The 16,309-nt window shown below is 39.9% G+C and overlaps 1 protein-coding gene across 12 annotated transcripts in view; it reads right to left on the bottom strand.

The window, feature by feature from the left end:
- Positions 1 to 16,309, bottom strand: part of si:ch211-278a6.1 (SRC kinase signaling inhibitor 1) — a 100,543-nt gene that overhangs the window by 13,252 nt on the left and 70,982 nt on the right. For 5 of the 12 annotated variants that reach the window (XM_041968606.1, XM_041968577.1, XM_041968632.1 and 2 more), the window contains exons 5-11: positions 8,700 to 8,895; positions 7,307 to 7,602; positions 5,124 to 5,932; positions 4,882 to 4,983; positions 4,340 to 4,467; positions 2,768 to 2,788; positions 1,961 to 2,121 (exon numbers count right to left, since the gene is read on the bottom strand). In XM_041968606.1, the coding sequence (XP_041824540.1) occupies positions 1,961 to 2,121; positions 2,768 to 2,788; positions 4,340 to 4,467; positions 4,882 to 4,983; positions 5,124 to 5,932; positions 7,307 to 7,602; positions 8,700 to 8,895 (1,713 nt within the window). Of the gene's footprint in view, positions 1 to 1,960; positions 2,122 to 2,767; positions 2,789 to 4,339; positions 4,468 to 4,881; positions 4,984 to 5,123; positions 5,933 to 7,306; positions 7,603 to 8,032; positions 8,045 to 8,699; positions 8,896 to 16,309 lie in introns of all 12 variants that reach the window. The other 7 variants (XM_041968601.1, XM_041968574.1, XM_041968570.1 and 4 more) reach the window with 4 other exon arrangements.

Here is a 16,309-nt window from a genome sequence, read left to right as displayed (position 1 = left end):
AAGCGCTGCAGGAAAGCAGCCATGAATTCGCTCTGTGGGGTCTCTGGAGAGTTATCTTATGCACATGCTGATACACACACAAACAGAAAGCTGGGTTGCCCTGAGGAAAATGAAGGTTGTCCATGACAGAAGCACTTGAGTGTAAACTGAGCCCCCTGTCAGGGTTATGAATGGAATATTCAACAGGCCAACTGCATGTAATACAACTCCCCAAGATGAAATCACCTGGTAAGCTAGAAAAATTAATAATTCATCATCCTTATGTTCTAGAAAGACAACAACATCACTGACATCTAAAGTTAGATTGTATTTCTAATTATAGACTGCTGTTAACAGATGCAGGAATAGGGCAATAATTTAAATAAAAATATCAAATACATTAAAAAATGGTCACATTGCAGTCCTCTGCTCCCTCTCATTCAACAGACTATTCTTCCTTCACCTTCCCTCTCTATTTAATTCATGAGCCACATGCAAAATTGAAGCAGAGGGCCATCACCAGGGACGGCAACAGTAGTAGCCCAGGTGCAGAGGTCACATTCCGGCACGCAGACATGTAAGCAGCACTGTGTCTTCCCCGTGTAAACCAGAGCTATGGCTGTTTGGCTCTCCATCTCACTGACTACCCAGTTTGAGAAACCCTTGTGACTGTTGTTATGGAACAAATGACAGCGCTGCATGCTCATCATCTTCATCTCCCATTACACTTCATTTCCTCTGCGAGAAACTCCACTCCACTGCAACTGAAAGCATTTATCTCATCATCTCCTCTTGTTTCTTCCTACAGTAACTGTGGCAGCACTTGAATCAGAGATAGATGAAATGCATAAGGACCTCATCTACAGATTTATTAACACTTCCTTACTTCTAATTCTGCATCCGCTGACAATTTTGGTCTTTGTAGAGTAGTGGAAGATGCGAGTCTAGCTTTTATCTTCCTGTTCCATTATTAGTCCTCAAAAGATTGAATGCCCTCAATGTGTCATGTCGCACAGCTCTCTGCAGGTGTTATTTACTATAGGTGCCTTACTGAAGTTAACATCAAATAAACATCAAAGCTGCTGCTTCTGCAAGCTCCATATTATTGAAATACCATATAGCATTTAATAACAGGTGATGCAAAATACAGATGTTTGGGATGCTTCTTAGTGGATCTCTGCAAAAGTGAACCACAAGTAGAGTGCATTGAGAGGTATCTTGATTTGCTTGACTTACACATGATGCACACTCTTCAGGTGTGCCAAAAGGGAAGTGGGAGAAACACTGAAAAGAATTCCTCATAGTAATCAAGATACTTTCACTTTGTTTCAGCATAAATATCTGAGTTCATCTTAAACCAGAGACAGTGTCCCGGTTTCTGTGCATAATCCACTGAGGACGCTGTCAACACTTTTTTACGGACCAATTCCTCAGAGGAAAGTTGTTAATAAGAGGCGTTCACAAGACTGTGCATTATGCAAAGTCATCAGGACACTAGGGAGAGAGATGATGCCATCTTTTTATTTTTAAATGCTTTGAGTTCCGCAAAGTTTAATACGTCTGTCTTTTGGAAAGCCGATTAGTTAAATTGTGATCTCTTTTTTTAAATACATTTCTTGTAAATGAGGTCTTGCTTTTTTACATTATGACTTAGTGTGAAATAAACATAAGAAAAAAGGTTTTCCCTAAATCTCCTCACATAAACGATGACAGAAAGCACAAGAACTATAAAGAATTAGGTAATGATGTGTAATTCTTAAAAAAATATGTGTAATAGGTACATTAGGTAGATTAAGACAAAGACGGTGGATAATATACTGTGAAACACTTATAACTGAGGTCATAAACTGCTATTTGTGCTTCCAATAACCCCATGGAGGTTCAAACTCTAAACTTTGACCAAAAGATGATACATTATGTGGTGAAATATCAAAGAACAGACAGTTTAAGAAACAAATGAATGGCTTTTCGCAGTGGATACCTGCATCTTGCGTAGCTGAGAGAGCTGTTTCCGCAGGTCCGTGGCATTTTGCTGCAGACCGTGCAGATGGAGCTTCAACTGCAAGCGACCGACACTGTTCACTGGGGTTGTGTTAGAGGGGGGTGGTGGCATCAGAGCCAGAGGTGCCGACGGTGTATTAGCTGCCAATCACAGAGCAGGACGTTGAGGGTCATTGGGAAACAAATTTGCTTGGTTATGCTCCGGTGAGATTTTACATACAATACAAAACAGTAACACACACACGCTTTCAGCATAAAAGCAGGAAGAAATGTACATGTATAGAAAATCTGAGCACACACTAACACACACACACTGTATCCAGTGTAGAAAAGCAAATTAAAAAGCACCATATTCACAAAACTCTTGTTACCTACTGGAAGAAATGCCAGCTCATGCTATTAGTAACCCGTAGAGAAGTTTAATTGCTCTATTCAGTTGTGAGACAAAAGAATAACAATGCTCTTATCCAAACACAGGGCTTTGTGAGTATGGATGTTAACCCGCTATTTATTTGACCACACATACACACTCACAAGAGAGTGTCCAGTGTGGGACAAAACAAACTTTGGATATTCCAAAAGGAATAACCAAGCAGAAATTCAAGGATTAGAAACGGAGACAAAAGGAGAGGAGTCCGCTCTCTGGGAAACCAGCCAAGAGGAAAACATGAGAACAGACACTGCCAGATGCCCAGCAACACCACACACCCATACAGAGGGCAGAGAGCCATGGGAGAAGTCTGACAGGAGAAATAAAAAGGGTGATAGAGTAGTAGATGGCAACTACCTTTCTGCTTCAGCCGTCCAGCTGGAATATAGAAAGAGTGAGCCATGAAATTAACGGGAGTGACCGAGAAACAAAGGAGGAGAGAAAAAGTCTTCAAAGTTCATGCACAGATGAATGATGCTGAAGAACATTTCTATAGACTGCAGTGAAGTCAGTAACTGGTGATGCATTCATCTTTTGGCAGTATACCAATTTGTGAGGAAGCTCCAAAAGCAGCTGATTTTTTTTTATTAGTAGTATTTTTGTTACTCTGATCCTGTGAAGGTCTGGCCAAGAAAAGGCTAGCTCATGTCAAACCTGTGCTACAAAATTTTGGACAGAACAGAAGAGAAAAAGAGATTTAGAAACAGGACACATCCAGCCTGCAGATAACATAAAAAAATGAACAAATAAACTTTCCAACTGCTTCAGAGCTGTCTGTTTTATTACCTCATCCAGAAGGTTATGTTTACAATGCTGTATGCTTGTCTATTTATTTCACACCTTTTAACGGCTCCAGAACTACTAGAAACTATATTTATGTTTGGCTGACAGTCATTTGCTCCAGTTTTCTGTATTTGTGCTTTAGTGATACTAAAAACTTTTTTTATCTGAATAATTCAATACATACACTTCCAAGTCATTTAACCTTTCCTAGAAAAGCTTGTTAATTTATTTTTATGAGTCACTTAGAATTTTTCAAGCATTAAAGGAAAAGTAGAAAAGTAAAAGGATAAAGGAGGTAAAAATCTTAATTTTTAGCATCTCAAGGGATGTGGGTTGATGGTGGGATGGTGGTTGATCTAACCTCTACTTCAGTGAGTTTTTAACCTTTTGGGTTCAGTTAAACCAAGCTGTTGCACTCTCCTGTTTGGTAAAGTCATTTTTAGACTTAAAAGGCATGCTTCCAAAAGCTTAATACCTCCTCAACCAGTGTGGTATTCACTTAGCTTATAACAAATTGTAAACTGAGGCAGGTGTGCAGCCAGTGGTTGTGGCATCCTATCCTTTAATGTGCACTTAATTTAGCTCATTAAAAAAAAGGGTGCCATGCAATTTCCAGTTCAGCTCCAGTAATTTAGTTATACTTGGATGGAGAATTAATTGGCAATTATATTGATAATGTATTGATGGCTACACACACACACACGCACACACACACACACACACAAACACACAAAAAAACATTATTTGGAAGCTTCACTACTCTCAGCAAATGAATGAAAACTAAATCCTATTCAGCTTTGCCTTGGATTGTACAACAGCAAAATATGTGTGTATAATTAACCTTCCCTCTTTGGTATGGACAAAGTGAACCAAATTACGGGTGAGAAAACACAAATAAACAACTCAACAAGGCTTTACTTGATAAACCATTTGATAAACATTGCAGCCTCCTGGACTCACATGTTGTCCACCTTCTCACAGTTCAACAGGAGATCTCCATCATTGCTAGGTTATTTGGATTCTGGTGTAGTGTTAGCAGGAAGATGAAACGGTTAAAGTGTCTCAAAACCGCACGGGGATCAGAACAGGGACAGCAGTGTTAGTAATGCTTCAGAACGCAGGTCTCAATTACTCTGCTGTACTCACTTCCTGTGGCGGAGCCATCACTGTTGGTTTCAGTCTTCTCGCTGGAAGAGAAAGGTAATGGCCGTGAAAACTCCGTCCCTTGGTCTGGAGGGCAGCCAGCCATCATGCAGAGACGCAGCAGGCCGCATCTGAGGATCAACGGCCACAGGGCAAGGCAATTACAGTGCTAATGCTACCAGCACCACTATCGGATACTATCAGACTTTTTACATAAGTTAACTACTACTAAATGAACCCCTGCTATGTACATAAGAGAAGATGTCATGAGATAATGTATGTAAGGACCTCAAACTCTACTGAAAAGCTATCTTACACATCTCTGTGAATAGATCAATAGCACGGTGTGGCCTGCAGCTGATTTTTAGTGCTCTCTACTTGTGCTGTGCTTGCAGAAGGTAGTGCACCACTTCACTGCCATGGAGCTGATAATGGATCTGATAATAGTCTGCTGCTGGTCCTGTCAATAATGCTGCCTAAGTGTCAAAGCTGAAGCTGTATTTGTGACTTTTAGAGGGTTAATGGGGTATAATGGAGGGTCTTACGTGCTGTCACTGTCTGGCGCTCTGGTCAACACACTCTGGACCAAACCAGTTAGGCTGGCTATCTGCTTTTCCATGGCCTCCATACGTTCCAGGCGATGATCCCTGCAAATAATCATATTCTATGACTGCATAAGAAATCAATTCAGTAAGAAATAAAAAAAAAAGTAAAAATAACACATTGCTTAAGAAACAGAATAAAAGTAATAAAGAAATAATTGATCATCACAGAGGCTAATACTGACCTGCTTGTTTCTGCGTCTTGTCCAGATAATGAACCAAAACCAGCCCTGTTGCCCTCCCCAGGTCCGGCTGTGAGACACAGAGGATCTGAACCAGAGCTCGGTCGTGACTTTGGGCTCTCTACAAACACAGAGGAGGCAGAGTCCTTGCGAAAAGTCTGCCTGACAGGTGAGGCCCTGGGTGTGCTGGAATATGAGTCCCTGTCCCTCAACTGCATATCGGGGATTTTTTGTGGGGATGAGGGAGGCATGCGAAAACCCATGCCTAGGGTGGCAGAGGAGTAAGTGTCAGAGTACAAAGAACCTCCAGGCTTGTAGAAGGAGTCCTCCAGGTCCCCTTGAAGAGCAGCAGCAGAATAGGTGCTGAGGGAGCGTACAGAACCACGGCGATACAGACCGGTTGTAACAGGGAAGCTGAAGGGATCTCCAATGGCAGCTAATGACTGAGTTGAGGCAATGCTGAGGCGGCCCTCGTGCATCAGGCTGTACGGATCTGCATACAACCCCTCGCTCTTCATCAGCGCCTTGTTTTTTGCAGAAACTTCTTCATCAGGTTTGACATCGCGGCGCTCCAGTATGGCACTGGTTGAAGGAGACAGGCCCGCATTGGCAGCATGGCCAGCTGAAGGATGGTGGGGATGCCTAGGCTGCTCATGCTGCGGGTGGGAACCAGAGAAGGAGGGAGGGCGGCCACTGCTGTAGGAGAGGCGAGAGCGGGAAGGAGAGCCAGAAGACGCTGAGGCCGATGAGGAAGGAAGGGTGTTGAGGCGGCGAGTTGGGGAAGATTCACGGGAGGAATACACCATTTCCCTCTGAAATGAGTAAGCAGGGATGAATGTTACCATGGAGACCTATGGATGAGAATGCTGCATTTCCATGTGTGAGCTGTACATGATCCTACAGATACTAAGCAGGTGGCTCCAGCCTACATGCATCAAATGAAGCCGATGGATTTTACAAAAGTCAAATTAGGATTTTAAGAAGAAATTTTAATCTAAAACATGCCGCTTAGAGTTTTATGTATTAGGTTAATATGAAAGATGGAGAACTGCAAAGCTTTCAGTGGGTGTCACATGACTAAGTCAGTATAGTACCACATCAATATGCAACAAATTATTATTAGGAGAGTGATGACAAAACCCACAAGATAAAGTTAGAGTTGATCATCTTCTAACAGGGTGTACTGTGTCACCATTATATTTCTTTTTTGTTTTCTCTGCTGGCCTTTTTTTGTGAATGATGAAACCTGCACTGATGCTTTTTCCTGTCCATCTCTGCTTCTGTTTTCCTGCTGTGGAATAACTCCTGTTGTGATTTTTGTCACTTTTGAAGCCTTCAGATTCTTTAAAATGAGACTACACTAGATACCTAGCTTATCTGTGCCTTTTTTTTTTAAATCTTTTTATTCACTTCTCTGCATTCAAGCTAACAATATGATGTACTAAGAACATTAAATATCATTCCCAGGGACATATGGAAACAATTAAAAAATATCTAAACAGAAACCCAACAGTTATTTAAATAAGAAACAGATAGCGCATCTAATGCTTAGTCATGTCTTTATTTTCTGATATCAAATAGAGCTTGAGCGTACATTAAAATGGATATATGATTCTCCAGGGTGTCTGGCTATTTCTTTACCCTGTTTTCTGTTTTAGATTCTTGCACATGCAGGTACAAACACAAATGCAAACAGAAATGTAAACATGTACAAACACAGTACAAGGACTGCACACAAGCACAATCACTTTCCACTGCCTGCCTTGCATGGTTAATAGAATTTATTTTCCTTGTATTGTGTGAAGAATGTACATGGTAAGCAGGGTTTTGTTTCAAATAATTAAAGAAAAAAGATCTCCCTCAGGCTCTCTTGATCTTTACTGAAGCAGAAATAACTTTGAGTGTTAAAATATGCTCATTTTATGAAGGAACATTGTTCTCTAGTGTCTGCGCAGCAACAGATGGCCTAGTTGGAGATAAAAAATACATTTCCACTGGGAATACCTGTTAAATTAATAACCCCAATAGCCTGTCAAAGTTAGTACTGCTAAAATATATACTATTACTTCACCACTTCTCTTGTACAATATAACAGCTCTCACTGATGGCTCAGTTGCAAACTTGTAAGAGATCAGACAACAGTAACCCAGTTTGACCTTTGTCACCTCCCAGCTCCCCCTGCTCACCCTCAGGTCTCCATTAGCCAGGTGTGCCGCAGCAGGATAAGAAGCGTAAATGGGTTCTTTTCGGTAAATCTTGATGATGCTGCGGTCCTGAATGTCCCGGACATCCTCCAGCTCATAGAAAACGTTACGGGCCTCATCCTTGATCAAGATGGCCGTGTTGGGTGACTTCAGCATACCTGCTGTCAACTTTTGAGGGAACATGTGCACGATGAGAGCATGCAGCGTGTCCAGGCTGCTCAGCTCATGGGTGATGTGCACCCGCCGTGTCTCATCTCCAAACTGCAGGAACAGCACGCCTAAAAGAAAACGGTAAGAGAGAGGTGGTTAAATCAGAGGCTGTTGGCTTTGGTGGATGGAAAAATAACTAGCAAAGTAATTCAAATCCTTTGGCAAATTATACAAACTGCAGTATTAGTTATGATCCAAATGTTCGTTCACTTAGTAAACAAGTTCTAGATAGTGGCTTTCATCATCAGATGTCTGCATGAATCATCACAATAACAGACAATTTTATGTCATATAAGAAGCTGCTTAAGATTCCAAGTTGTCTAGATGCATGCACAGGTTTAAAATTTTTCAGCAACTCATTATAATAAAAATCCTGCATCCTATTAATAATTAAAAGGCAGCAACTGGTATTAAACAACTAAGGAATAGTTGAACTCCACAGAAAACTAGATTCACCATTGATTTTATAGAGTGAGATGTGTCTGAAGCCTGACTAACCTGCAAATTCATCTTCATACACCATGGGACAAACAAAAAGAACAAACAAGGCAAACACAGACCACAAATTAGAAGTGGGGAAAAAATATTTTGAGACATGTTGGAGAGAAGAAAAAAAAACAATGGTTAGTGTAGAGACAGGGAAGATAGGCAGGTATGCTATTCTGCTTAAACTTGTAATTCAGTATGCTCACACCTTGTTCCATGAGTCTGCACTAGCTTTGCACTAATCCTCTCTATACTCCAAAGGCCCCTTTGTTCCACACCTGTCCTGTGTTGTTTACACTTGCACTTGCAAGCAGCAATATCCTTAGTCCTGCTCGATTAACCCTCTTACAGCCAAATTGAAGCTCACCAAAATAACTGCTTGGGTAATTTTAGCATGTTGGCTTAGTCCATCCTTATTTAAGTAAACCCAACCCAACAGACACAATGAAAATAAACCAACTGTAACATTTTACAAAGTTGTGTTTAATAAATATACAAAATTTCTATTAGCAGGGTAATTACACTCAAGTAACACTTTTGTAGTAAATGTCCTTCCATTTTCTATAAGCACCATGGTTCACATCACTGGCCACACGCAGCAAAGAGAACGTTGCAAATCTGTCCTGAGTCCAACCAGCATGTTGCGACACAGCCTGCCAGGAGTACTTCAAATCTGTACCTGGAGATCGTAGCTTATTCTGGCTGGCAGAGCGGGACAGCGGCAGGCTCTGGCGAAATCGATTCATCCGGTTGAAACCAAGGGGAATGTCTGCTTCTGACATGGTCTCCAAGGATTCAGCGGAGGCAAAGGAAAGCTTGGCAGCCTGGTCGGCAAGCCCAGACTGGGTAGACTGGGAATGTTTTGGGCTGCGGCTCTGCAGGACAGGAGAACACACAGAGATGTACAATAATTTTAGTGAGAGGTGAATCTGAGGCAGAAAGAATGGATTTGTCAGGGCTGATGGAGTAAGACCAACTGGAAGACATAGACACACACAATGAGACACCACACAATGAGCCACCTAACAAGATTATCGAGACCTTGACAATGGTATTAGCAACCAGCCACTCACTAAGATTACAAGCATCACAGAATGTGACATCGGTAGAATGAAGCAGCAAAATGCAGTGCAGTCAAATGGCATTTAGTCTAAGGCAGGGCTTCTCAATTGGGTCATACAGGTTAGCCCTCATTGGAGTCAACTGAGTAGCCCTGGTCTAAGGGCATCCTCTTCTGTTTATATCACTTGATTTGGGAAAAACACTATTTCAAGCTGAAACAGCTTCAGCTTAACAAAAGTTGTTCTGTTTACTCAACTCTGCACACCACCCACACATCCTCATCCAAACTCTTATCCCTATGCACCTACAAACTTTTAAATGAGTGCTTGTGGGATGGGAGGAGAAGCTCATGCAAATCCCAGGCTGTCACAGTGGGTTTATCCCGCTGGCCTATGCCCAGGCGTCTCTCGCCGTTAGTGCAGCTGGGACTCACTGAACTGAATTCCCAGATTTCCCACCGCTGTAGTGTTTCCTCCACCTCAGAGGCTGCTGTAACGAGCTCCCAAAATGCTGTCTGCTGATACTTTCAATGGAGGGAGCAGACACGTCTTTAGCCTCGTTATAGTAGCTGTGCCTGTCTTCTTCTCTTTGAAGCATGACTACAACAGTTGCCACCTCTTTCTATCTGCTTGAGTCAAGCTGCAGCTTGGATCTACTGTGGATTTCATTAATGTTGTATTTAATTCATGGGAACTGGTTTAAACAACACAGAAGGCCATCTATTAGCTTGTTGACTAAAAGTTTTTTTTTGGCTAAACATGTTGACCTGCTTTCCCTTATCCCAGGGGTATGTCAGTTTGGTCCTTGAAAGTTGCAATAATGGAAGTTTTAGATGTTTCCCTTTTTAAAGACACTTGATTCAAATGAACGAGTAACTGAGTAGAACTTGATAAGCTGTTGGATCCATTTAATTTGAATCAAGTGTGTTAGGGTAGGGAAACTTCTAAAAACCTGCAGGACTGTGGCTCTCTAGGACCAAACTTGCCCACCCCTGACTCATCCATTGATCCATTCTCCAGTTGGAGATTGCACTGTATCTATGGTTTTGACTCTGAGATATCAGTAGTTTAACTATGCTGAGTATATCATTGATGCTACCTCACTGTTAAAGTAGTTTTGTCAGATTTGCCTTGACTCTTTTATTTTCTCTAAAATTTAGGGGCTTGTCTGTTTAAGTACATTTTGTCCCAGGTTTAGAGGTGCCTCTTCAATGCGCTGTATCATTTTCGTACATCCCTGCACAGTCCTGTAATAATCAGATGATTTACAGCAGGAGCGACACGTTAATGTGCACTAGCTGCAGGAAATTTTCTGGAAGTCCTTCAGTTGCACTTTGACTATGCTGCATATGTAATTTCCCTCTTGTGATTAATAAAGTATATTTAATTTCATATGAAATAAGAGAATTTTTAACAATAAACATTACATTTCCACAATGGCCTTCCACAACATTAAGCAATCATCAGGATCCATTCCCTTCTGAGATTCTGAACTAATAGAAATTGGGTTAGCATACTCCTCCTAGTATGACCAGAAATAGTGAATTGGTGGATGATAAATGTATAAATTAGTTTTGTGTGTCATTTACCAATAAGATAACTTAATGACATGATTAGATTTATTATATTTGAACTACGTCTTGACTAGGGCCCCAGTGTACAGGGGGTAGCATGAGTACAGAAGACATTTGCACCATAAGATTAAGCAGACCAAAATGACGAGGAGAAACTCAGTTAAAAGACTACCAGGCATTGCAACCCAAATGAAACACAGTTCAAACCCCAAGCAATTCTATGGGAATGTAACAAAATATGACAACATCACTGCCCACTTTAGAACTTCTGCTAATTTTTCCTCTTCAAGCAAACCACACACACTGCTGATTAAAAAGATCTCTGTGTCATCACTGCGAGAAAAAAACTCCACAACCTAACAGCCAGACAGTAAAATAGAAAAAAAAAATCACTAAGGCGTAAATCATGTCATACTTATGTTGTTTTTGGTCAAATAACAACTCTGCTAATGTGTTCTCCTATGACTCTGCCTTTGTTTAACAATAAACATGAAGGTCCTCGTAGTTTCCATGAAGATTAGGGAAGGTTTACATTGATGTACTCCTCTTTTAATATACTATCTTAGGGTTCACCTCTTTCTGGATCCTCATAGTGTTTCTATGGTGAATTTGGGCACTATCCCGACTCTGACGATTGATGGAGGTGTTGATCATCAGCATCAGTTAGTGAGTTTCCTAAAATAGTGACCCTGAATAACACCTATATTTAAATGTCAGTAAAACTGCTCATGTTCACTTTTTTAGCTTGTACTTTTGTACAGTTACTCATCAGACTTGACTTTACTAATTACAAGATAAAGTGAGGTGCAATCCTCTGATTTTCACTAAAAGTAATGTGTTTTTTTTTTTTTAATTTAAGAGTAGATAACCATTAAATGTTTATATGGCCTCATCAAGAAGAGGTTAACAAACATGATCCCAATCTACACCAAAATCTTTGGGGCTGTTTCAACTCTCCACTAAATTTGGCTTGAAAATTTGGTCCTTTTTGTGCAGTGCTGCCAACAGAGACAAGTGGCAATGATCACATTTCTCTCCCTTGGCTAATGCCTTGCTGGAGGAATAGACTGCAGCAGCGCAGGAAATAACATTTAAGTACCGCAATCATTGGTAATTTGTTCTTTAAATCTACTGCCACTGTACGCTTTCACATGTACAGTGGGTTTACAAGGTAACTTACAAACCCCCTGCAGGCATTCAGAATGTAATGTCACTGTTCTTTTGACACCATCATACATAATTCAGTCCCACACCTACACAGAGTCCAGAGATAGTGGTGGGAGACAATGTCTGGGCACAAAGGGAAACTGTGATGCTGACAGATAACCCCCACCATGTTTTCTAATAGGGTCATTCATCTAAACAGTGACCACAATGAGCAACAATGCCGCCAGCAGCATCACAGGGACGCGACACATTCTGCAGCGTGCAGCATCCTGGCCTCATTACAGGAAAATTCATCGTAAACATGTTTACCTGCTGAGGTTGGGTTTTCATTACATTTCATGTGACATAAATCCTGTGATCAATCATTTAACTAATCCTTTAGATTCTGTTTCTGCTACATTTCTGAGTTTTAGTCTGTAAAATTTGTAAAAGTGAAATTTTAAGGAGGATGTAACATCTTGGGAATTTTCTCTTTTGTTCCCACCAAAACAATACTTACACCACAAGGTCGATATCATTCTCATGTTTAAAAATGAAGCTCAACCACCAGCTTTATTGACTGTAAACAGAGGAAAGCAGCTATACTAGCTCTGTATGGTAGCAAGCAGTTTATTTATGAACTCTGAAGCATTTCAATGCAGCCAGGATTGACTTGGGTTCATGTCTGGAATACAACGAAAAGTGTTTGTCAATGAGCTTTCAGTGTTTTCATATGTAGAGTTTGATACGTTTACGTAAACCGCATTGTGGTGGTGTCATTTACAGTTTGCAAACATGAAAGAAAAGTTGATCTTACGACTCAAGCATTATAATAAAACCTGCTTCCTAAGTCTTTTTTTAATTTAAATTTTGCAATACAAAAGATTAAATAGTTAATTAATAATACAGGCAATATCTGAGGTTTCAATGTCAATAAAAAAGGCAAGTGAGAGCATGTTTAGGGGTCAGAAGCACAAAGCCAGGAAACACAAATAGGTTCTTCAGACATCCACCATATATCATTGTGAATGGCTCCTCTACTTGCCAAAAATTGTCAAAATGAGAACCATAAAGGTTAGCTTTTAGCCAGTCCTGTCAGTATTTGTGCTATACTATCAAACTTCTCCTTCCAGGCAGTTTTGTCATCAGTATTTTGATGCATATCTAATGAAAAACCATCATTTAACGTGAATGGTTTTATGTGCTGTATTAACGCGTGAAAACACATAAAACATAGCCCTGCTGTCGGGTGCAAAACTGTTATTTTTCAAGAAATGAATAAAACTGTATGGTTTTTATATAATTGGACATAATGTGGTCAAACTTGGTATTGTGTTTTACATCATATATCTTTGGTTAAATATTTGTAAAACTACAGACAATAAAGGGTGACCAATAGTACTGATTTATGAAGGAAAAGAAAAAATCACGAATTTTGGACATTGGGTTTTTGCCCAACAGCAACTATAGGCTACGTCTAATAAAATCTGAAAAAGTCCTCACTGTCTCCTACTTGTGTGGTTAAAAAATAAAAAGCTACCGGGGGGACCATACAAAGAAAAGGTTCAATTTATGACTGACCCACTGCAAGATCACTTTACCTTGACCTTGTACTTACAGATTTATCTAAAGCAAGTTAAACTTTTGCACAAAAGACATTTTTTTCTCTTTTTCTGTGAGATTATAACAGAAAATGAATAACAATCTCCATGGAAACCGCAGAATTTTGCCATAAATACGTACAATGCAGTAAATCCTTTCACATTTAACCTCACTAAGAATGCCTGTAAGAGATTCTGTGCAACATCCTAAGTGAATCCCCCAGCTAAAGAGATTAAACCTAACGTGTCACATCTAAGAAGGAAGTTTAAAGTCTTCTGTGCAACAGGCCGAGGTATCAGTAGTATCAGTTTTACTAATACAATCTACAACTCTGCAAAAACAATGACCAGGAACTCAGCTGGCATTGAAAAGCAGAACCAAATTTGACTATGAATGTGGAAGGAAACTCTGTAACTTTCATGTCGAGGCTAGATAATTGAAAACATGATTCTGCATCAGTGAGTGTTTTATAAGGGCAAGATTCACATTTCAAATTCTCCTCCAGCTTAAAAAGAAAACTATGTGTAAGAAAAAAAGGAGTACACTTATATTGTCAAAGTGTTGTGCTGCTGAACAAACAGATTTTCTATGTATTAAACAATGTAAGCTTCCTGGATATCGCCTGCTCTGAGTGAGGTTGCTTCTTACAACGTGTTCCAAACACTGACATCCATCACTGTGGTTTATCTTGAAAACTGTATGAAAACTGAAAATATCTCTTTGCAGTGTAAATAACACATGTAAATGCACCCTCTGGTCATGCATCTGGCCCTGTAAGACATGCCAGTGTCAGACATGATCATGTCTCCTTTTCATTCAAGGTCCAGACATTCCAGCAGATCTTAATTAGATTAAAGCCCCACACTCTATACATGTATTGCAGAGGAGAGGAAAAATTAGAGCCGGAAATATGGGGAAGGAACTGGAAAGGAAATCTTAGAATAGAAGTACAACAAGAATAATAGATATAAGGTGGTCTGACAACAGACTATAGGCTACAAACTGCATTAAACTCAACACAGCCTCCCACTCTGTCTTTTCTAGTTTCATGTGCTCATAACACTAACACGAGTGCAGCAACACATAAACACACAAACATTCACAAATAACTGTTTTAAGGTAAAATACCAGGTGCCTACGTGTATAATTTAACTTGGAAACTAGTTACCTTTACACAAGCAACCAAAGTGATTACCTTTCCCTTTGTTAAAAATGTCAAATTTCAGTATATTTGTATTTTCACTAAACATATTTATTTTAAACCACAGGATGTTTTAATTAGAAAATGCAACCAAAATGTAAATAACAAGTTTACTGGCTCCATAGCCATTAAAATACTCATTTATCTGTCTAATCTTTTCAATAGAGATTAAGCTTTTATTTATTTATTTTGTTCAAACCTCAATAGGTCCCCTAAAACCTAATTTTCTGTCAGATCGGATGTTGCCCGACGTGCGGTTTGATGAGGCTCAATTAATTTCCAGAAGAATCTGCGATCCGACCGTCATAAACTTTAATGAGCTTGTTTAATATTTCAGGAGTATAATTTGACATGCTGTGGCGACAACTGCAGCCTCAATATGTACAGTTTAACTTTTCTGTAGAACAAATGAAACAGCCTGCACTCATTTTTTATTGAGCCTGGTAGTTCAATCCGATGCTGCCTTTCTCTTTTTTCATCAATACTGCTGAGGAGGTGGTAATCATGTTTGAATCAGGCTGGTTGTGGCCATGCAGAAAGGCTTATTATCATGCATAATGTGTCTTCAGATAATGAATACAGAGTCTGCTTGGTTTAAGATAAGGCAGATTCAATATTTATTCATGTGAAATTCTTAAACATACAACCATTTGGGGAGCAAATGTGGCTAAACGACACAACCTCATCATGAAGCTGGTTCGTCACATGATGGATGCTCCCAGATTTGCTTTCTAATCTTCTTCCCTCGAGTGCAACAACTCTCCTTTTAAATGACGTGACATTCAGCTTGAGCAAGACGAAATGCAGAAATGTCAAACACAGCTTGATGTGTGCGAACCTTTTAGTTTCAGGGTGTTATGTATTAAATTGTTAAAATTACAGAGCTCACACCTTGTCCATCTGCTCAATTCTTCCCTCATCAACCTTATTCTGTTTCTCCTCTGAATATCTTTACCTCCCCTCTTTGCCTCCGGTCATGTCTTCTCACACTTTTTATCCCTGTCATTCACTTGTCCTCTCCCATCACTTCCAAAGCTTGCTTTTGATTCTTGCTGAGCTGCTTTATGTCAACATATCGGCCTCCACTTCAGTCTCTGCTGACAGAGGTCAGTCTCATAGCTAGTCACTTTGCTTATGCTACTACTGTCTGGATTTTGGCATTATGAGTCTGACATTTCCATATCTACCCACTCTTTTCCTCAGAAAAACAGACCAGTCATCTTACTTTTAGAAAAGTGGAAGAAAGCCAGCTCCCTAAATAGATCTGTATCTCATATCTGTTTGACTTTAATTGTGCCTTCTCCATCCAATTAAGTCTCCTCAAATTTTTTTACTTCGTGCCAGTCTTCTGGACAAAATCCCCCAACAACCAAGGACTCATTTCTCTGCAGAAGACCAGGAGGCAACCGTGCATGGAACTAAACGGAGACGCAGCAAGTACAGGGAGAAGAAGAAAATTAATTCTTTTCTGCAGAGGAGATGATGTTTAAGATTTCGCTTACTGATTTAATTATCTGACCGATAAGAGAGAAACTTACACATGTAAATGACACAAAAAAGTGCCTATAGTATGGAATAAATTGATTACATGTTTATACATATATTTATTCTACTAGTGAAAAACTATTTATTTGGCCCTGATAGTGGTTAATTATTTGTTTGCTTACAATATTTGGGAAAATCCAGGAAGACTTGTAGGGAGTTG

This window comes from Melanotaenia boesemani, chromosome 2 (genome assembly GCF_017639745.1).
Source record: "Melanotaenia boesemani isolate fMelBoe1 chromosome 2, fMelBoe1.pri, whole genome shotgun sequence".
In the NCBI taxonomy this organism is placed as follows: Eukaryota; Metazoa; Chordata; class Actinopteri; order Atheriniformes; family Melanotaeniidae; genus Melanotaenia; species Melanotaenia boesemani.
This window is presented reverse-complemented; position numbering and strand designations above follow the sequence as displayed.